At 35.6% G+C, this 24088-nt stretch overlaps 1 protein-coding gene across 1 annotated transcript in view; it reads right to left on the minus strand.

Annotated features, from left to right (window-relative positions):
* Positions 1-24088, minus strand: part of UNC13C (unc-13 homolog C) — a 739526-nt gene that overhangs the window by 82694 nt on the left and 632744 nt on the right. The window contains exons 23-27 of the mRNA XM_079913745.1: positions 21002-21128; positions 11836-11932; positions 11053-11196; positions 5642-5719; positions 797-874 (exon numbers count right to left, since the gene is read on the minus strand). Of these exons, the coding sequence (XP_079769871.1) occupies positions 797-874; positions 5642-5719; positions 11053-11196; positions 11836-11932; positions 21002-21128 (524 nt within the window). The remainder of the gene's footprint in view (positions 1-796; positions 875-5641; positions 5720-11052; positions 11197-11835; positions 11933-21001; positions 21129-24088) is intronic.

Consider the following 24088-nt stretch of genomic DNA (forward strand, 5'->3'; position numbering starts at 1 on the left):
CCCTTGGGATTCTTTTACGGAGCGGGTGGCGGTGGGAGAATGACAGCTGCATGACCTTCCCTTGCAGCACTGTCTCCAGTCCTCAATTCCCCAGATGCTCATGTCGGTTTGTGAAATACTGCGGCAGCTCAAGGCAGGTGCCCCGTTAGTATTTCACAGTCTGCCTGATCCAAACAAGCAAATGAGAACAAGTAGGAAGTGCAATCGTCTTTGAGTTTGGAGGGGAAACAGTCATAAGACGCGTACTATCACAAACTTCATAAAAGAATCTTTCTCCTTCCTTCTTCTGCTCATGGAATTGCAGGTCAGAGATGTTAGACAAAGACACAACACATTACAGCCACTACACAACACAGTTGTGACAGATTTTTGAGATGTGAAAAATAAACCAGCGATACACCAAGAACCAGTAGTGCCACAAAGCACACTGCAGAAGAAAACTGATATCAAGTTGACATTGTGCAGTATGGTAAAAGACATCTGCAGCTGTGAAACTTTACATATCGTCAGCATATACAAAAATATATTTAATAGTGTATATATGACTATATATACACATTACAAAAGGGTATTGACCATCTCCCTCCTCCTATTCACACTTCCGATGTATTTACTGAAGTATTCTGTTGCGGAGTAATGATCACCTTAGCTGTTAATGGTATTTTAGATTGTTAGCATTTCCTGTTCTTTAGCTAAGCCATGTAAAAACTTGATTATGTCACTCTCCGTAGCAAAGAGATACGCTGCTAATGACCTCTGAGATATTTGGCAAATGCAGGCATAAAAACATACCCACCTCTTTTCCTCCCATGGATTCAAACATTTTTTCCAGCTGAACCCGCAGTTGTTGAATATTGTTCATCAATATACAGGGCTTTAAATAAAGCAAACGAAACAAAAAATACATTAAATTATTGAATGAGTTTACCTTCAATGTGATAGTATACAACTATCACCTAAGTTCAATTCTATTTGGCAAATAGAATAATTATGCTACTTTAAGATTATACTTTTTAACAGTTAAGAATAGAAGAGAGAAAATATGACCACTTTGGGGAATGAAATTTAATAATATACTTAGACAATAAACCATTGGAGACCTATTACTAGAAGTTATTTTATTCTTAGCATTGTGGCATTTTGTACTTCAAAATTAACCAAATTCAGTTTACTTTTTTAAAGATTTACTTTAAGAAAAACAAACTAGTTTAAACTATTCTATTATTTCACTGTTTCAAAAGCTAAAACACCATTTGAATTTCAGAAATGCAAAAAAAAAAAAAAAACCCCAAAAAACCTTTAATAAATTCTGGCTATCGATAAAGGCCACCCCTTGGTATTCAAGGTCCTTAGTTATACAGCTCCAAACCATGCTTGTCTTCTCCTCTCCCTCTACTGTATTATGATGAACTCTCAACTACAAGAGGCTTGCTTCTCACCTCCCCAACACCTGTGCTTTCCAGACTCTGGCTTGGCTTAGCATGTAGGCCCTTCACTAGAACTTCTTCACCTATTTCAGTCATGTCCATCATTCAGGTTAGGGCCTTTGTTTTCCCAGATTGTATCTTTTTTGTCACTCACTTGAGATTGTATCTTTTTTGTCACTCACTCACTTGACATTTGTTTTATTTAACTTCACGTTTGAGTTGCTTTTGACTGTCTTGCCAGCTGACCTTAAATGCACTGTATGTGCCTCTGTGTCTTTTTCTGCTTTTTCTTACAGAGTACTGCACGGAGCCTCACACATAATACATGCTTTAAAAATGTTCCTTGACTTGTTTCCAAGGAGGCAGAAATATAACAATCACATTAAGATGTAAAGCTTTCTGACAGGACTAGATGTGTCCTCAGAATAGTAGAAATTAATTTATAATGGAATTCAGAATAGTTATGGAATAATTTAATATTTGCTACATACTGATTCTGAAGAGCCAGCATATCAATGGAAGAAAAGAGTGAAAGAAAGGAAAATGGATATGCCTTCCAAGGTGCTGGGAAATGAGCCAATAATGAGTCAGAGAGAGGCCTGCAAAGGACTTCCAGGACATCAGAGAGGTGTTAGTGCTCATCAGTGGAAAGATTTTATTATTGTTTTAACCATATTACTGACCTTTGAAAAACTTTCTATTTGACTCTTAAAGTGACCACATCCTAACTTCAATTTACGAAAACAATTTAGAACTGCTACTCTTAATTCCAGGCACTTAAATATTTTCTTTTTTTTAACACAGAGATTTATCTCCTATAGATTTTGTTCAGTAAGCTGAACCACAATGTTCTACAAATGATTCAGATTGCCAGCTGTGATGGAGAGTCACTGGATCCAGGCTTGATCCTTTCCGTGGCACGTATGATCAGATTTTCAGGGTTTCCGCATCTTGACCCAATGTCAACAAACTGAACCAACAGAGCTCTTTCCATTAGGGTATAGGGCCGTTGGGGTTTTTTCTTTTTCATTGCAGAGGGGAAAGAACTAAGGAAGAGCATGACTCAAGGAGAAGCAGGAAGACTACATGGGTAAAGGTGTTATCACCCTGCTTTTCATGGGTCTAAGTTAGCTGGGTAGTCTCTTTTATGATTATTTGATATTAGCATTCAAGCTTATCTCTTTTGACACATGTAATAGTACTTTAGTTCCAGCTTTACAAATTAAACCAACCTCCAAGCCTTCTTAATATAATAATTTCCGATGGCAAAGAGCTACTAAGAAGCCAAATGAACAAAGACACTTGGGCTCACTTGGCATAGATTGCCACTGACCTGGGTAAGGCTACATATAAAAAAAGAGATGCAGTTATCCAGACGGAGATAAAAATAAACATGAGACTTTCCTCTTTGATTAAGCTTCCCCTGACCTTGACATGTTCAAATTTCAATTTTATTGAATCAATTTATCAAAACAGTACTGAGAATTGAATTACACAACTCTACCTTAAACCTAATCGGGGAACAACTTTTACTTTAAAGACTTCAGTGGTAAATGAAAAACAAGCAAAGACAGCTAAAAATACCCATAGTAAAGGGAACATTAACTGAATTTAGAAGCATCAGTTGTTGGTGAGTTTAGTTAGATAAAAATAACATATGTTTGAAGTTAATTTTTAATCTTTGTATATTTTGGCTTTTCCCCTGAAAATGTCAAAATGTATTTCATTTGCTCTAAACCTGGAACAAAGTTAGGAACCTAAAGTACAATGAATATAAAAGTTAGATTTGTTCAGACTATGGCCATTTCTACATGACCCAAATATATTTTTTTTTACCAAAGTACAGTTGATGGACAATATAAGTTACAGGTGTACAGTATAGTGATTCCCAATTTTAAAAGGTTATACTCTATTATAGTTATTATAAAATATTAGCTACATTCCCCATGTTGTACAATATATCCTGTAGCTTATTTTATACATAATAGTTTGTAACTCTTAATTCCCCACCCCTATATTGCCCCTTCTCCCTTCCCTCTCCCCACTCATAACCACTAGTTTGTTTTCTATACCTGTGAGTCAGCTTCGTTTTGGTTATATTCACTAGTTTGTTGTATTTTTTTAGATTCCACCAAATTATGTTTTTGAGTTGAAAAAGATTTAAAAAATAAATCAAGCATTTCTGATTTAGATAATGTTGCTTTGCTATAATGTGGAGTGTGGAAGAATGGATTGAAAACTTGTGACCCATTCCAAATTTAAAATGTCACAGAAGAAAAAAAATTCTGTCACAGATATGCTGTTTAACTGTCGTCTATAATTCTGACCCCTGGGAAAGCAAGTGTTATGGTCATCTCTTAGAAGATGTCTCTCTTTAAAAGTTTCTAGTGCAATTTGCAGATGAAATAGGAATATTGTCATATATATACAGAGAAAATAAAAAATAATAATGTTTCAATGTTCTTGATATTTAAAGAAATCTGTAACAGCAGTGATATGTACACACACAAATGTATAAAAGCACTTCTTCAATTTATCTCAGATGAAAGCTTAAACTAAGCAGCTAACTGATATCCTTTCATGGAAAAGCTAAAATGATACTTGGCATTTGAATGAGAGTCTAAGACTGGTCAAGATATCAGTAATTAGGAAAGAAAAGCATTGAGGAAGGAAAAGTAAGTTCCTGTGCTATAATATTTCAATGACTTTTTTAAAATTTGATTTTGAAAAGTATAAAATATAAAGGAAAAATACAGAGAAGAATACAATAAATGCTGATTTATAATTTCTCTCCTTTAAAAAATAAAATATACTATAAAGTCTGCAAGGGCCTTTTAAGGCTACTTTTCCTTTCTGAATGACAGGAATTAGCCTTGATAATTCACAGCCACCTTTCAAAATCTTCAGTTTGGCCGTCCTAGTAAATCAGAATCTTTTCTGAAATTATCTGTCACTGTTTTGATTTTCAATACAATACTTTTCAAGTGTATTATAAATTTAATTGTAGCTATATGCTTTCAATAAATAAATACTCTATCTTGCCTATTAGAGTATTTATAATCAATGGCAATTAGAAATCACTGCTGAGATACCTGGGAGTTTCAGTAAAATTTCTAGGTAGCATTTTCCTTTAAGGAAAAGAAGCATCTTTTGGGACCCTCAAGAACCATTAGGACTGACTTATCTTAATGAGCTCTCAGCAAGAGGTCAAGGAGGTTTCAGCAAGAATTCTCTTTAAGACTTGCCTGATAGTGGGAACTGATTTTTTGAGGGAGAAAAAAACACCCTGATTTTTGTCTTGAAAAATCTAGTACTGATTTTTTTTTTTTTTTTTTTGTGGTATGTGGGCCTCTCACTGCCGTGGCCTCTCCCGTTGTGGAGCACAGGCTCCGGACGCGCAGGCTCAGTGGCCATGGCTCACGGGCCCAGCCGCTCCGCGGCATGTGGGATCTTCTCGGACCGGGGCACGAACCCGTGTCCCCTGCTTCGGCAGGCGGACTCTCAACCACCGCGCCACCAGGGAAGCCCTAGTACTGACTTTAAAAATATTTTTTTCAGTCTTTAAAAAAAAAATCCTATGTTGCTGACAGATTTCTCCTAAAATTATACATGGTGAATAGAAAGATTTTACCCTCTACCATAAAATAACACTGATTATATTCTAAATTAGTTTATCTTACTTGTCTTTATTCCTTTTATTAAGCTGCAATACTGGCTTAGATTTTATCAGTGTTTTCTCAATCATCCAAAAAATAAAAGGCTAAGTTAATAATTCGGAGTATAAATTAGCATCACTCCTTACATTAACCATCCTTTTTAATTTATTTGAAAACTGAAAGGCTAAATTATACTCATTTTGGTATTGGTGCCAAAACTACACTAGTTGGTATTAACAATAAACAACTTTTTAACTCCTAGGTCCCAGCTCCAGTGTTTACAATGATGAGGGTTTTCAGCTGTTTATATGAGCCTTATTCCCTATCATCATGGAAAACCACAAGCTGGCTGGCATTGAGATGCTCTCAACCTTCCTTTGAATTCTATTTTGTACCAGTTCAGGACTACTAGGAAATTTTCAAACAATTTCTTGAGATCCCTATTTTCTATCATCCTGTATGAGAACAGAAAGAAAACAACTTCCTTTGCTTACTTATTAGTTTGAAGAAGTGGTTCTCAACTGAGGAATACTTGAAAGTAGAGACATTTTTACTTACCACATTTTCCTTATCACAGTATGAACTGAAATCACTTGATACAATTGCAGCATACTGAAGCAGAACTTTATTGATGGTCTAGGAAAAAAAATTGTGAAATGTATCCAGGTAAATAAAGACCTATATGTATGTATATACAGATATATGTATCTATCTACACACACACCCACCCCCCCCACACACAATCCAGGTTATGTTAACTGGGAAAACTTTTCTAATGTCATTTTCAGCTGAACAATGGCCATAAGTAGTGATTAAATCTACACCCTTGCCAAAAGAAGGATCTCAATTTAACTATTACATTTAGATGACAATTTGTAATATTTCTGAGTACATTTGGAAGATATTCCACATGCATCCATTCCATTTTAATACAACCAGCTCCATCACAAAATTCTTTATTTCTAACTTATCTAAATACTCAGAAGGTATACTGTTTGGTGGTAACCTCCTCTATGCTTGGATACTTATTACCTAATGCCCCCTAATGATTTTTCTTTTCCTGAATGAATGACACTTCATGCTTTCATCATCTCTCATGGTTTCTAGTTCCCATCCTCACCCCTCCGCCCCTCACAAACACACACACACACACACACGCACCCCTACCATGACAAAATTCCTTGTGATGGTTATTTTTTCAACTTTCTGCCTTGTTCCTAAATACCTCATTATGAGAGGGGTGTCAGAACATTCCCATATATGTCACTTAGCAATGAATATTTTCAGTAATTTTCTATGATAAGGAGCCTTACTAATAACAAAGACCACCTCTTAAGACCTAAACTTCAGCTTTTGTTGCATCACACTATCTCAATACATTTACCTTTAATTAGTAAGTTATTTATTGGTGCAATATTTGCTAAAAATATTGCCTAATCCTTCCCCTCTTTCTGTCTTTTTCATCTTAATTCTAAATTCTCCTTCTCCAACTAATAACTCTCTCTGAGCCTAAGGATGCCCTCTGCTCCCATTAATTATGCAAAATAAGGGAAAATGAACAAACTTTGTTACATTTTATTTCAACTACTTAAAGAGATATTGATGAGTTTGCACCCTACTGCTGTTACTTACAGAGCTTGAATTATCGTAAGTCCAATGTGGACATGATTTTCTTAGAAGAGAGAAAGCAACAAGAGCAGTAGCTACAGACCATCTCTTTCCATAGAAAAGCAAAGACAAAAAAGATTTTATTTTTTGTATAACCTATTCGTCTGAATTTTCTTTGCGGCTCAAAATCAACTTGGGGAGACAGTCCAAGGAGTTAAACTAAAGGAGAGATGTTTAATTTACAAAGCTGAATTCACCAAATGTGACTATGAACTCGTTTTATAGACTTTAAAAATCACAATGAAAACCTGAAACCTGAAATTAGGGATAACAGAAAATCCATAGTTTGTGGAAGTACAAGGTAAAGTGATAATATGCATCAATTTAAATGGAAGACTGGCTTTGGAAAATATAACATCTTATCAAGCAGTAGACCAATAAATCTAGGAAAACAGGTGGTGGATCAGACTGAAGTATCTTCCAAATGCACCTGTCCAAAACTTATTTTAGATGTAATGTTGAAAATTACTTTGGGACTTCCCTAATGAGTGCTGATTTACACATACATATGAATACTACTCTCAATTTACAGGTTCTTAGGATAGTGTTACCTGCAGGAATCATTTCACTATATGGCAAGAACAAAAACCAACAGAAGCCTGACTTTAGGAGCTTGTTGCAACTCAGACTATCACTTGTTCAAGATTTAGTTTGGGCAGGGGAATCCAGACATCCATTTCTGATTATTCTTAAGGTCTTCCCCTGGTCTAATTCTTGCCTCTACTTTTAGGAAAAACCTAGTCCCTTGAATTCCTGCTGGGAGGAAACTGATCCCACAATCTCGCATCAACTAGCCTACAAATGCCAGTGGTTAGCAAGTCCGGATAGGTTGCATTTAAGGAAAAGGGCTCAGCCACGTAGGATGTAGTTTAAAGCCTTGTGCCCATAAGAGTTGTGAGTACACTGGCTATAACAACATCCATTTCTTTGTGAGTATACAAAGTACACTGGAATGAAAGTGTTCATGTACAATTCAGGGGCAACCTCGATTTCATTCTAATTTATTCAACAAAGTAAAATCACTACTATATATTAGTTCTTTAATTAATACTAGTGAGTACAGTTGAACCTTAAACCACCAGGGGGTTAGGGGCGCTGACCTTCCGCACAGTGGAAAATCTACTTATAACTTATAGTCAGCCTTCCATATCTGTAGTTCTTCCATATCTCCGAATTCAACCAACCACAGATCATGTAGCACTGTAGTATTCACTATTTAAAAACTGTGGACCCCCATAGTTCAAACCCACGTTGTTCAAGGGTCATCTGTAGTTAGTTAAGACATGTCTACTTCAGGCATGTCTCCAACAGTATCATAACCATCACCTGGGAACTTGTTGGAAATCTAAATGCCCCGATCCAGTCCCAGATCTACTGAGGCAGCAATTCTGGGGTTGAGTCCCAGCAATTTATGTTTTAACAAGCCTCCAGGTGGTAGTGGTGCAAGCTGAAGTTTGAGAACCATTGTCCTACCTAATGCACAGCAGGGTGGAGATAGCTCTTCAGAGAGAACCAGTTGATGGAAGGGGTACCTAGGAAGGCCTGGAAGGTAGGATTTCTGAGTGTGTGAACTTAGGTCATGATTTTCTTTTTGGTGGACTGTTGGGCTTCAGCAGTGGGGACAGTATAGAGAGAAAGACAGAGAGAGCCCCTGCTTGTGCTTTTCGAGCCCCTGCTTGTGCCCTCCCTGTTCCTACACTCTGCCTCTAAAACAGCCAGTGACATCTGTACAAATCAAAATTGACTCTCGTTCAGTCTGGACTCTTCCCCATTGCACTCATTTATTGCTAATTAAAATCTGTCCTTACAACTTTAACTAGTATCTGGCTTTGTTTATTTTTGACAAAGGCTCCCCCATAGGGTTGCCCAACTGGTATCTGATGTTGGGTGGGCAGGAAGTAAATCTTTGTTGTGTTAAATCATACAGTTTCTTGGTTTCCTTGTTACCTCAGCAAAACTACCCTACTACAGTTAATAAAGATGCTGCCTCCTACAAGAAGCCCTTTCCTAATCCACCTGTCAGTGAACCAGGCTTAAACTTTTCTAAGAGCCAGAGCCAATGACAGGCTCAAGCCTCCCATTCATAAAGGGTCTCAAATTTAGACTTTTTGTGAGAACGCAAATGAAGTAATCTACTCTTGTGTTGGCGTCTGTGGTTGAAAGCAGTGGCATGTTAAATGTATACATCTTTTAGGGGCTGAATTTTGTCCCTCAAAATTTATATGTTGAAACCCTAACTCCTAATATCTCAGAATATGACTGTATTTGGAGACAGGGCCTTTCAAAAAGTGAGTTAGTTAAAATAAGGCCATTAGTGTGAGCCCTAATCCAATATGACTGGTGTCTTTATAAGAAGAGAAAATTTAGACACACATAGAAACACCAGGGTTGCAGGTACACAGAGGAAAGACTGTGTGAGGACACAGTAAGAAGACAGTCATCTGCAAGAAGCCCTGAGAGCCCTCAGAAGACAACAAACCTGCTGACACATTGATCTTGGATTTACAGTTTCCAGAACTGTGAGAAAATTAATTTTTACTGTTTAGGCCACCATTCTGTGGTATTTTATTTATGGCAGCCCTAGCAAATTAATATGTCTTAAATATTATACAGTTTCACTGAGTTTTGGCATGTCTTTATTTTTTAACATGATCTATATATCTCTCTCTCTACCTATCTCTCTCTCTATATATCTATATAGAAGATAGAGAGATATAGATATACACTAGGCCTTTTTCAACCTCTGAGATACCCTGATTATAGCATTTGACTTTTTCATAGTTGTTTATAGGTTTGGCCATCTCATTATAGGTTTTTGAGGTCAGAGATTGTGCTTCTTCATGACTACATCTCTTAAAGTGGCTAGTAAATTGTGCAAGTGAGGCAAAGAGTAAGCCCTTGTCAAATAAACAGCCAGCTGAAACCTCTGCCATCATCCAACCCATGAAGCCAGGCTTATCCTTAGGGCCGTCAGGCATAGGGGTGTGTAGGTCATTGCCCTACATCCCTACCTCTGTCGTATCAGTACCGTGATTCAAAATCTCCAAATATTCACTGTTTCTTAAACTGTTCAAAAGATTAAGTATAAACTTCTCAGCCTGGGAAGCAGAGCTCTTCAAGATCTGGACCCATCCTCACTCTCCTAACATTCCCCACTACTTCTCCCAGAACAGATTTTTTTTTTCCTTTTCTTTTCCTTTTTTTTGCTTTTTTGCCAGAGGATTGTTTCTCCCTGCTCTTCACGTCACGCTCAGCTTTTCCTTTCCCTTTGTTCCTGCTATTCCCGTGGCTTACAATACTTTTCTAACTTCACCTTTTTAGGCTGAATAAGCCCTGTTTTCCCAGGGAAACTGTATTTCAGCTCTCATTAGTTTTCCTTCCGCTCAACTTACTGTGCACTCTACCGTGCTTGAGACTGAATTGTGGACCTCTTCATGCCATCTTCCAATTAGTTCATGTCATGTGGTCTTGAGTATTTTATATATATATATAAAGATTTGAAGGGCCAGAGACAGCATTTTTTATTTCTTATACTTCCCCAGAAACTTTTGCAAAATAGTAAGTACTTTGCAAGCCTTCTTAGACAGTAAGAGGAGGAAGAGGTCTTCAGAGGAATCTGGTTGCTCAAAATCAATTTGCCAACTAAGAAAACTAAACTCATAAAAATCAAGGGACTTTGTGACCTTTCTTGTGACCACCTAGAGGGTGGGTGGGAGACGTAAGAGGGAGAGGATATGGGGATATATGTATACATATAGCTAATTCACTTTGTTATACAGCAGAAACTAACACACCATTGTAAAGCAATTATACTCCAATAAAGATGTTTAAAAAAAAAATCAAGGGAACTGCTCAGACTCACACTACAGTTATTGGCTGATTTGAAGTTAGAACTCAGTTTTCATTACTCCAAGTTCAAATACTTTTTATCGTACTACTGATTAAAAAAAATACCTGCGATTTGAATATGAAATTCCAAGATTTATTTTCAGCTACAAAGCTGAAATAGAAATTAATTTGGCCATCTAAGGTAGACTCATCAATTACAAATGACTGAGTCATTCATGTGAATAACAGATTTTTTAAGATGATAAATCCATACTTAGGAAACAGGAAGGGTAAAAAGAGAGTTAGATGACAAACCTGAAACAGCCTATTTTTACTGGAATTAGAAAATTAAATTGGGGTAGTAGTCAGACAAGACTAATGCTACAAAACAACAGCATTTTTCAAATTCTGTACAGGAAAATAACAACATGCCATAGTCCCAGCGAAGAAAGGATTCATTCCATTTAACCTACCTTTGCAAATCTTCTCATTAAGTGAGCTAATGCTTCAGGATTGGGGCATTCCAGTTTCTTAATAATCTCAAAGCTCTGATTAAGCTGAGCAAAGACATCAACCACAGAGGAAGAAAACAGTGCGTGATCAGATGTCTGCTGGAACTGAGGGGAGAGAAGGTGAAACCATCCTCGTAAGCGTACTTTAGAGGGACTGTGGAAGGAATCTTCATTATTTCACAAAAACAGCTCAATCTCCTATATCATGTACTTTCATTTCCCAGTAATAAAATGCTTGCTCATTTTAAAATCATCCATCTCCTTTTCTGGAAAGTGTAGTAAAACTAATATCATGGGGCAGGTTGCTATTAATTGGTTTCTCCATTACTGAATTGAGGGACTGGTTCTTTCAATTTCTCATTCCCCACAGGCATTAGGATGGTTTAGCAAGCCCATGTGGCTCAAGACATTTGATTTGCTCCAGAGGGATTGGGAGGGTGTCTGTTCCTAATCTTGGAATCCTGGAAGGGTTCCAGAACAACAGGGGAGCCCACTGAACTTGTAGATTCAGACCAATTCAAGGAGTAAAGAATCTTGGGGCAAAAGGGTGATTGATTTTTTTTAAAAGCAATTCCCTAGGGTTCTTATCAGCATTTAAAATTGTGTTTTAATTACATTTTGGTAATGAGAGGATTAAAATTAAACTTAATTAATAGCAATAAGCCTAAAAATTCCCATTAGCTTAAAAGTGAGCAGTGTAAATGAATCTTGACAATAAGCAATCTGAAAGTCATTTAAACTCACTCCATCTTTTTTGTCTCTTCCCAGGGCTCCATTAAGGAACTCCATTGACACGTCTTCATTTTCATCTAGCCACTGCATGACAAAAGGTTCAAACCACCTGAAAAAAAATCGATAGTATTGCATACTATAAAAGATGTCATTTGCACATGACTAACAGTGAATACTGCTCTTTTCTTATCTGAGAGTAATTCAGGACCAAAAATCTCTTTTCATTCTCTTTTTCTAGTTCTGCTACCTTGAAGACCTTTAGTTTCACTTCTCAAACATATCCCCTTCTCAAAATTCCTTGGCAGTCCAGCGGTTAGGAGTCCAAGTAAGCTTCCACTACATGGGGTACAGGTTCATGGGTTCAATCCCTGATCGGGGAACTAAGGTCCTGCATGCTGTGCAGTGTACCATATACATGTATGTGTATACACACACACACACACACACATATATGTGTATATATGTGTGTGTGTGTGTGTGTGTGTGTGTGTGTATATATATATATATATATATATATATATATATCCTTCTCTTTTACCTTCAATCTCTACCTTTCTCTTGGCCCTTCCAATGCTGCCTCACATATGCTTAGTTCCCAATTCCCACTCTACAATTCTCTTTACAATTCAAAATCCTGTAAAATGTAGATCTTGTGTGCTATGTCCCCCACTGTGCCATTCTCTCATTTCTTAGGGCTTTACCATCTGGCTTTCATCTACATGGACTGATCTCCTGTAACTGATTCTGGGTGCTCACCTTTAACTTTTAGTGATCTGCAATCCACCAGTAGGTGGGTTTTGTGAATGGTCTAAGTTTCAAAGTTCTTTTTTCCGTATGGATGTACAGTTGTCTGGCACCATTTATTTAGAAGGTCATCCTTTCCCCCACTCCTTTGGGTTGGCATCTTTGATGCAAATCAGGTAACAGCAATGTGTGGATTTGTTTCTGGACTATTTTGTTTCATTGGTCTGTTTGTCATGCACCACACCATACAATTAATAATTACCTTTTGAATAAGTCTTGGTGACTGAGTGCAGTTCTCCAACTTTTTTACTTCCTCTTCAAGATTGCTATGGCTAGTCTTAGCCCTTTGCATTTCTATGTATTACATATTTTTGAATGAACTTGTCAATCTACACAAAAATAGCTGCGGGACTCCTTATGGGATTGCTTTGAATCTGTATGTCAGTGTGGGGAGAACTACCTCCTTTACAATAATGCATCTTTTTAGGAATATTGTATATTTTTATTTAGTTCATCTTAAGTAATCCTCTCAGTAATATTTTATAGTTGCCTCAGTAGAGGGCACGCACACCTTTCATCACGTGTGTTTATCACGCTTTTAATGCCATTCAAACGGTATTGTTTATATGTAATTTTCTAACTGTGGCTGTCACATAGGAATTCAATGAACTTACTACAATCACTTTTTAGATTCTATTAGTTTTCCTGTACTTTCTTTTGAATTTTCTAGGTGTATAAATATGTCATATACACATATGGATAGCATCATTATATGCTTTTACAGCCATTACACTTTTCTCTTTCTTGTCTTATTGTACTGCCTGGGACTTCTAGCACAACGTTAAATAAAAGTGATGTTATCAGCTATTGGTCTCATTCTTTTTTAAAAAATTTATTTTACTGAAGTATAGTTGATTTACAATGTTGTGTTAATTTCTACTGTACAGCAAAGTGACTCAGTTATACATATACATAATCAGTCATTCTTGATCTCGGGGAAGTTTTCAAAATTTTATCCATGAGAACGTTTGTACAGTTTCTTTTTTGAAGGGTGGGTCTTTTATTAGATTAAGAGAGTTCCCTTCTATTCCTAACTTGATAAGAGATTTTTATAATAAATTAATGTTCTATTTTATCTAATTATTGTTATATATTTAGTGTAATGATTGTAGCGATTTTCTCCATAATTTAAATGTGGTGATTTACATTCATTGCTTTTAAAATGTTTAATCTCATATTCCAGGAATAAATTTCCCATGGTCATGTTCTATTACTGTTTTTATAGACCATTGAATTCTACTGGCTAATATTTCATTTATTTTTTTAAACTATGGTCAGAGAGAAATTGGCCTGTAAATATTCTTACTTGTCATGTTCTCAATAGGTTTTGGTAGTGAGGATATGCTGACCTCAAAAAGGATTTGAGACGTATTCCTGCCTTCTCTGGAACAGTTTGTGTAACATTGCTGATATTCTTTCTTAAACAGTTGGAAGAAATCTGGAGTTTTAATTGTGACATGATTTTTATTTAAGGATTCAAATTTTAAAATAGTTATAGACCCTCTCAGATTTTATCTTTTTTCCTATGCTAGCTTGATAAGTTTTCTTTTTAAAGGAATTTGTACATTTTGTCTAACTTTTAAATGTGCTACCATAAATACTCTCTTAATAATTTTTTATCTTTATAGCATCTTTAGTGACATCTTTTCCTGAAAATGGTAATTTGTGACATATCTTTTTTCACTGGCCTTACTAAGGTTTTTTTGATTTTTATAGTCTTCTCAAAAACACAGTTGGCTTTTTAATTTCTCCTTAAATTTTCTACTTTATTTTTATTCCAGGTCATGTTGATTGTTTTCTTTTTCTACTTTCTCTTGACTTGACTGGCGTTTAAACATTTCTTCTGATAACTTATATGACTGATTTTATAGCCTTTTTTCCTTTCTCTTTATAGAACTAGAGCTATAAATCTTCCTCTGTTTACTGTTTTAGCTGTAATCCACAAGCTTTGACATGCCATATTTTATCACTTAGTTAAAAATATCGTGTAATCTACACTGTGATTTGTTTTTTGACTTATGAATGATCTAGAGTATCTGCTTAATTTCCCTATCTGGTGACTTTCTAGTTATCTTCTTGGAGTTGATTTTTGGCTTAATTCCACAGTGGTCCAAGAATATACAGTATATGCTTCAATCTTTTAAAATTCATTATACTTGCTTTTTGGTCTATCAGATAGTCTATTTTGGTAAATGCACCATGTACATCTGATAACAATGTGTATTTTCTCATTGCTGGTTATAACTGTAGATAGGTAGTGTGTGTGTTTGTGTGTGTGTATGTGTGTAAACAATATGAAAATTTGTGGAAACTCTGGGTGACCAGAAATAGATGGACAGATGATATGTTGTTGAAATGTCTTTTTTCTTAATGACATTTTTTGTCTGATTCTTCAATCAGTTTCTGAAAGATGTATAATCTCCAAATAGAATTGTAGATTTGATTTTTCATTTTACTTCTGACAATTTTTGCTTTATATATTTTGCTGACATGTCATTTGATACATACAAATTTAGAAATGAAATATCTTTTTATTTTTGAAATATTTTAATTGAAGTATAGTTGATCTACAATGCTGTGTTAGTTCCTGGTGTATAGCAAAGTGAGTCAGTTATGTATGTTATGGTTTCATATATATATATATATGTGTGTGTGTGTGTGTGTGTGTGTGTATATATATATATATAGATATATATTCTATTTCATATTCTTTTCCATTATGGTTTGTTACAGGGTATTGAATATAGTTCCCTGTGCTACACAGTAGGACCTTGTTGTTTATCTATTTTATACATAGTAGTTTGTATCTACTAATCCCAGACTCCTAATTTATCCCTCCCTCCCCCTTCCCCTTTGGTAACCATAAGTTTGCTTTGTGTCTATGAATGTTTGTTTTGTAAATAAGTTCATTTGTATCATATTTTAAGAGTCTACATATAAGTGACATCATATGATATTTTTCTTTCTCTGTCTGACTTACTTCACTCAGTATGATAACCTCTATGTCCATCCATGTTGCTGCAAATGGCAATATTTCATTCTTTTTATGGCTGAGTAGTATTCCACTGTATATATGTACCACATTTTCTTTATCCATTCATCTATCAATGGACATTTAGGCTGCTTCTATGACTTGCCTATTGTAAATAGTGTTGCTATGAACTTTGGGGTGCATGTATCTTTTCAAGTTAGAGTTTTCTCCAGATATATGCCCAGGAGTGGGATTGCTGGATCATATGGCAACTCTATTTTTAATTTTTTAAGGAATCCCCATATTGTTTTCCATAGTGGCTGCACCAATTTACATTACCACCAATAGTGAAGGAGGGTTTCCTTTTCTCCACACCCTCTCCAGCATTTGTTATTTGTAGACTTTTTGGTGGTGGCCATTCTGACCAGTGTGAGGTGGTACCTCTTTGTCATTTTGGTTTGCATTTCTCTAATAATTAGCGATGTTGAGCATCTTTTCATGTGCCTGTTGGCCATCTGTATGTCTTCTTTGGAGAATTGTCTATTTAGGTCTTCTGCCTATTTATTTTTAAAGTTTGAACAAAAAGAAAAATGATATTTATTTATTTGTTCTGCCCATTTTTTGATTGGGTGGTTTGGTTTTTTTTTATTGAGTTGTATGAACTGTTTTTATATTTTGGAATTTAATCCCTTGTTGGTCACATCATTTGAAAATATTTTCTTCCATGCCATAGGTTGTCTTTACATTTTGTTGATGGCTTCATTTGCTGTGCAAAAGCTTATAAGTTTGAGTAGGTCCCATTTGTTTATTTTTGCTTTTTTTTCTATCGCCTTGGGAGACTGACCTAGGAAAATGTTGCTATGATTTATGTCAGAGAATGTTTTGCCTATGTTCTCCTCTAGGAGTTTTATGGTGTCATGTTTTATGTTTAAGTCTTTAAGCCATTTTGAGGTTTTTTTTGTATATGGTGTGAGGGAGTGTTCTAACTTCATTGATTTACATGTAGCTGTCCAGCTTTCCCAACATCACTTCCTGAAGAGACTGTCTTTTCTCCATTGTATATTCTTGCCTCCTTTGTCAAAGATTAATTGAGCGTAGATGTGTGGGTTTATTTCTGGGCTCTCTATTCTGTTCCATTGATCCATATGTCTATTTTTGTGCCAATACCATGATGTTTTGATTGCTGTAGCTTTGTAGTATTGTCTGAAGTCTAGGAGGGTTATGCCTCCAGCTTTGTCCTTTTTCCTCAGGATTGCTTTGGCAATTCATGGGTCCTTCACGTAAATTTTAGGGTAATAATTAGTTCTGTGAAAAATGTCATGGGTAATTTGATAGAGATCAAATTAAATCTGTAGGTTGCTTTGGGTAGTATGACCATTTAACAATATTAATTCTTCCAATCCAAGAGCATGGGATATCTTTCCATTAGATATCTTTCCCATCTTTTTGTTGAATTGCTCCTTTAATCATCATGAAAAATTTCTCTCTCTCAAAGTATTTATCTTAAAATCTATTTTGTCTAATATCAGGATAGCTGTGTAATTTTCCTTTCAATTATTTTTTTCATCCTTTCACTTAACATTTCTAGACTTATGTTTTAGGTGAATAAATTGTAAGCAAGATCTTTTGGGTTTTGCTATTTTATCTAGTAGGACAATACTTGTTGGCTAGAGTATTAATCTATTTGCATTTAATGATTATGCTTAATTTTCTGATACATTAAATTTTAAATCTATCATATCTTGCTTCCCTCACCCTCAGTTTCCTACTTGCTCTTCCTTCTTTTCATTCTCGTTTCTTGACTTTTATGTAATGTTGTTTTATCCTCCTCCCCTTCCCCATTATCTTATTGATGCATAGTATTATATTATACCTTAAGGGGTTACACTAAAAATTATAATACACATCCATGATATATTCAAAGCTTTTTAAAATGAGTATTTTACACTTTTCAAACAAGTCAAGGATCTTGTATTTACTCAGTGTATCACTCTTCTACCTTTTCATGCTATTGCTGTCTTCTATTTTAAACTTATTTATTATTTTTGGCTGCATTGGGTCTTCATTGCTGTGTGCGGGCTTTCCCTAGCGGTGGTGAGTGGGGGCTACTCTTCATAGTGGTGCATGGGCTTCTCATTGCGGTGGCTTCTCTTGTTGCAGAGCACAGGCTCTAGGCACACGGGCTTCAGTAGTGGCTCATGGGCTCTAGAGCACAGGCTCAGTAGTTGTGGCACACGGGCTTAGTTGCTCCGCAGCATATAGGATCTTCTTAGACCAGGGATTGAACCTGTGTCACCTGTATTGGCAGGTGGATTCTTAACCACTGCATCACCAGGGAAGTCCTAATCCTATGTATATTTTATTCTACAGACTTTAAAAATTTTATATAGTTAATGTGTTTATTTATTTAAAAAAATTTTTTAATGTGTTTTAAATGTACACATTTGTTCACCTTCTTTAATGATTGTAATTCTTTACTATATTACTGTATTTTTATCTTGAGTCATTTTCCTTGTCTGAAGGCTTACAGTACATTTTTGGTGAGAGTCTGCTGGAAATAAGTTCTGTCAACTTCTCAGTTATATAAATGTTTTTATTTTCCTTAATTTTTGAAGGCTACGTTTGACACTTGTAGAATTCTAAATTGTTAGTTGTTTTCTTTCAGCACTTAAAAGATATCATTGCACTGTATTCAGGTTTCAGTCACTTCTACTGAATAATCAGCCAACTGTTTTATTGTAGCCCTTCTGAAGGTAAAGTGTCTTCCCTTTCTTGACCTAGTACACTTAAAGATTTCTTCTTCTTTTTGATTTTAAGCAGTTTTCTATGATGTAACTACTGGTAGTTTTCCTTGAATTTACCCTTCTTAGGATTTACAGAAATTCTTAAACTGTGGCTTCATGTTTTTCATCAGTTTTGCAAAATCCACATCTAGTAACTCTTCACACACCGCTCTAGTACTGTTTCTCTCTTCTCCTTTTCTGGAACTCAGGTCTTTGTACATTAGACCTTTTTAAAATTTGTCCCATATATCCCTGTTCTATTTTTTCTATATTTTGTATTTTTTCTATGTTTTTATATGAATATATTCCTCAAAAATATGTTCCAGTAATTTTAAGCCCTCTTCTGCTATGTATATTCTGCCATTAGGTCCATCTATCACATTCCTAATTTCATCCTATTTCAGTTCTACAATGTCCATTTTATTCTTCTTATAGGTTCCATTTTTCTGTTGAAATTCTCCCATAATTTGAAGTACACATCAAACTCTATGTCTGATAAGACTAATTTCTCTTTTTTCTCTTGGATTCTAGTCATTTGGTCCTGTTGCCTGGCAGTCTTTAATCTTTTGTTAAATATTGTGCATTGTCTATGAAAAATTGTGGAACCTTTGGTTGATCATTTCCTCCAAAGTGGATCTGAATTTCTTCTTGTAGACAGAATGTACAGAGATCACCACAATCTAGAAAAGACTGGGTTTTAGACTGGGCTATTTCCAGTTTGCCCTTATTTTTAGGACAGAGTCCTTCAGGGATCTCACCTGAAAACCTGGGATGTTTATAATGCTTCTTCTTTCTTAGGAAGCCTTGCTTTCTAATTTTTATCTCCCCAGCATTGTGAGACTACTGAAGTCTCTGCTTGGTTTTTAATCTCTTAGTGCCTGCTTTCTACTTGTTTATTTCTGCCTCACTCTCCACACATGGGCAGATTAAGAATTAGAGAATACCTCAAGAAGAAACTGCATGCAGCATGCTATACTTACTTCGCTGTAGTTCCCATTATTCTAGGATGTTGGTCCCACAAGACAAAGCAGTCTTCAGAGCCCTGAACACCAATGTTTGTTTCTCTAGGCCAGGGAGATCACTATAAACTCTGGGTTACTGTTCTCTATTTGACCACCATGACTTATATGGCAAATTGGTAAATGCATGTAGATGGAGAAGACCGGAGAGAAACTGCAGCAAATACAGGGTTCACCTCAATGCATTTCTTTTCTCAGGGACCTTAGCTTCTCAATCCCTGGTTGCCTCAATTGCTCTCTGATACTGTTTAATTTTATTTTGCTTTTATAGTTGGTCTTCAGTAAGCATGTTAGTCTGATTTAAGTTAGTGTAGTTTAGTTAGTCTACACAGAGCCAGAAGCAACATTCTCTTGGCAAATAGCTCCCTTTTTCATTTCCCTATTCCCAGTCAATGATACTACCAACGCTTAGGCACATGTACTGCATGTTTAACTCTTCCTTCTTTCTTTTACCCTCATGTGTCTTTAGTAGACAAATTCTGTAAATTCTATCTTTGAAATTTCTCTCCCATACATCTTCATCCTTTACATTTTTACTACAATCACTCTATTATGTTATATACCCTTCCCTACCCACCTCCATTCTCTACCTTTTCCAACCCCCACAATGCCTAATGAAAGTGGTAAAAGCTTCACAGTATTTATATAATCTAGTTCAAAACCACGTTTCCTACATTACTTTCTACTAATTTTGTAAAGATACCCTGTACTCCACTGAAATGAAACTATTTCCCATGGACCATAGCCCATGTATTCCTTCCTCCATAATTATGCTCATAACTTTCCTTTCGTTTTCTTGCCATAGCCCAAACATTTCAAAGTCTGTATCAAATGCTATCCCATCCATAAATACTGTGTAGAGTCATTGAAATGGGGTAATATCTCTCTTCTGTGAGACCCCATTGCACTTTGCTCATATTACTTGAATTAGTAATTATTTCAATTTGCCTTGCTTTAGCAGGATTTTTGTTCTTACACTATCTCCTTGAGTATAAGCTCCTTTCAAGGTGAGGCCTTTATTTTATTCACTGTTGTCCTACAACACTTGGCACAGTGCCTAGAATTTGGAAGCCCTCCCTCAATAGAATAAAACAGAATTCTGACAAATATAAAATGCAGAGTATTATAAATCTGTGTGATTACAATTGTACCTGATAGATTCATGTTTCTGAAAATGTTACCTATTTAATAATGACTTGTATTTTAGAAATATAAATATCTAAGACATTTTTAGGTTTGAAATAAAGAGTAATTTGGATTATATAGATCAATACACAAGCACCCCTCATTTTCCCAACAAAATTTGAGTTCAAGCACTTTTACAAGAAATAATTTCATCATGTGAGCCATTGTGTGTTATGTATTACGTATTTCTTTCTCTTTGAGTTGAATATCCAAGTAAGTCATACTTGAAAAATGCAACACAATTCAATTAAATATGGTTCCCAAAGGTATGCAAATCATTTAATGTTAATTTTATGACAGAAATGTCAGCATTCAAATGAAGATTATGTGAAGAGATTTTAGGGCTGCATAATTCAGGTTTAATTTTACAGGACTATGAATTGAGAATAAACTTGCGGGTGAAAATCACTACTTACAAGGAATATTCAGGAACGGCATCCTTGAAGGCAGGAAGTTCTCGCACATATTCAATATAAAACCATTTCACTTTGAAATGCAAATTCATATAATCAGTACTCTTGCATAACCGCTGCTTTTCATGTTCTGTAACAGATAAAATCAAATATTTAATAAAGTTTGGTTTGCCAACAATGCTGTGTTCCAATCTACTTTTATTATTCGTATTTCACAAAGGAAGAAAATAACATATCTGAGGTTAAAGCAAATTGAATTGCTAAAGACAGACCTGAAAGTTTACAAAATGAAAAAATCATCCGTTAGGTCCTATGTAGAATAGCTCAGGCAGTAATGAGAAATGACTTGAATGGTCTAATGTGCCTTCCTGAAAAAGGTGAGAATTCTGGTGAGTTAAAGAGTGATAATGTATCAGCATTTTTCTATTTATCTGCAAGCTTTCACATTTTGACTACTTTTAGCATGATGCAAAGTGCCAGAAAGAATGAAAACTTGTAAGCATGAATAAAACATGAATCAAACTAGGAGGCATAATCCCTGATTAATACTGGAAATGGGAATGAGTAGATCGCATTTTTGGCCTGGATATTTAATACTTAGAGAATTAAGGAGAAGAACTATATTTAATTTCTAAGCCAGCTGATTTCTTCTTCACCTTTTAAGTTCAGCAAAAATTATTTTGTACGCTGTGACCTTTTTTTGACATTTATTTAGCAGGATTTTCTTTTTTTAAAATTTTTATTGGAGTATAGTTGATTTACAAGGTTGTGTTAGCTTCAGGTGTACAGCAAAATGAATCATATACATATATCTCCACTTTTAGATTCTTTTCCCATAAAGCAGGATTTTCTAATATGTGACTTTTTTCCTCTCTCTTGCTCAAGAAGGATAGCTTAACACTGTTACTTTGATCTGAACATATAGTAATATAGTACTGGGGAATAGAGACAAAAATAATGTTACTGAACACATTTATCTCTGCTCAATATTAATATGTTGGCCAATTCTGGCTCTAGGTATAGGTACAACCAAACCCCAAATATCCCTAACTATATGTAGGTTGAAAATGTCCTCTGAGAAGTTCTGGTTGAGGTCTGTGAATCTCCTTCAAGCTAAGGGCTTTAATTTATAATAGGAACGCCCTTTAGTTAATATTCCAGGCTGAAAACACTAACTGAAGCAATTAGATTGTTATAAGGTAATTGAGGTTATCCTTGCTTTTCCAAACCTGACTATAAAGGGACTTAAATCCCAATAATAAACACAAGAGGTAACACAACCCCAAATCGAACATTTTCAAATTATCTAAGCAATGATTAATTCAAGACAATTTGTAGAACCAAGAAAGAGGCAGAGACACAGAAAAAACATACATCTATACACAGAAACAAGAGTAATATACTAGTACCTATAGACCAAACTCCCAGACAAAATTATGAACTAGGTGACTGGCAGCCGCTGTGCAAGGATGGGCCTGGCAACCAACCAGACTGGGAGCCAGCCATGCCTACCAGACTGCCCCCAGTAGTCTACCCTCCACAACAGAAGGACCCACACACATACGGGTACCCCTAGAGCATACAGCTCTGGTGACCAGTGAGGAGTGGGCTGCTGAGACACATAGGACATCTCCTACAAAAGGCCACTTCTCCAAGGTCAGGAAACATAATCAACCTACCAGATACATAGAAATAAAAACAGCAAATTAGACAAAATGAGGTGACAGAGAAACATGGTCCAAACAAAGGACCAAGATAAAACCCCAGAAAAAGAATTAAGTGAAATGGAGATAGGCAGTCTATCTGAGAAAGAGTTCAAGGTAATGATTGTAAAGATGATCAAAGAACTCAGTAGAAGAATGGAAGAACAGAGTTATTAGTATATAAATGTTATCATTATTACTATGATTTATGTCATAGAAATGTTCTACCTATGTTTTCTTCTAGTTTTATGCTTTCCAGTCTTACATTTAGGTCTTTAATCCAGAAGTTAAAATTGTTTAACAGAGATGAAGAATACAATAACTAAATGAAAAATACACTGCTAGGACTCGACAGTAGGTTAAATGATACAGAGGAACGGATCAGTGAGTTGGACAGAGCAGTGGAAATCACCAAAGCTGAACAGAAAAAAGAAAAAAAGAATAAAAAGAAATGAGGAAAGTTTAATAAATCTCTGGAATAACATCAAATATTCTAACACTCACATTACAGAGGTCCCAGAAGGAGAAGAGAGAGAAAGGGGCGGAGAACATATGTGAAGATATAATAGCTGAAAACTTCCCTAACCTAGAAAAGGAAGCAGATCTCAAAGTGCAGGAAACACAGAGTCCCAAACAGGATCTACCCAAAGAGGACCACCCCAAGACACATTGTAATTAAAATGGCAAAAATTGAATGTAAGAGAGAATATTAAGAGCAGTAAGGGAAAAGAAACCAGGGAACTCCCATAAGGCTATCAGCTGACTTTTAAGCAGAAACTAAAAGTGATGAAAGAGAAAAACCTACAACCAAGGATACTCTATCAGGCAAGGCTTTCAGTTAGATTCGATGGAGAAGTCAAAAGTTTAACAGGCAAGCAAAAGGTAAAAGAGTTCAGCACCACTGAACCAGCTGTACAAGAAATGTTAAAGGGCCTTCTATAAGTGAAAAAGAAAAGGCCACAACAAAAAACATGAAAATTACAGAAAGAAAAATCTCCCTGGTAAAGGCAAGTATCCAGTAAAGGTAGTAAATCAACCATGTACAAAGCTAGTAAGAAGGTTAAAAACCAAAAATAGTAAAATCATCTATATCCACAATGATCAGTAAAGGGAAAACTAGAGAGCTACATGTAAAAGAATGAATTTAGAACATTTTCTCACACTATATATAAAAATAAACTCAAAATGGATTAAAGACCTAAATGTAAGACTGGAAAGCATAAAACTAGAAGAAAACATAGGTAGAACATTCTATGACATAAATCATAGTAATAATTTTTTTTGATCTGTCTCACAGCCAAAGGAAACAAAAGCAAAACTTAAAAATGAGACCTGATTAAACTTAAAAGCTTTTGCACAGCAAAGGAAACCATCAACAAAAATGCTA

The sequence above is a fragment of the Stenella coeruleoalba genome, assembly GCF_951394435.1.
Source record: "Stenella coeruleoalba genome assembly, chromosome: 2".
Classification (NCBI taxonomy): Eukaryota; Metazoa; Chordata; class Mammalia; order Artiodactyla; family Delphinidae; genus Stenella; species Stenella coeruleoalba.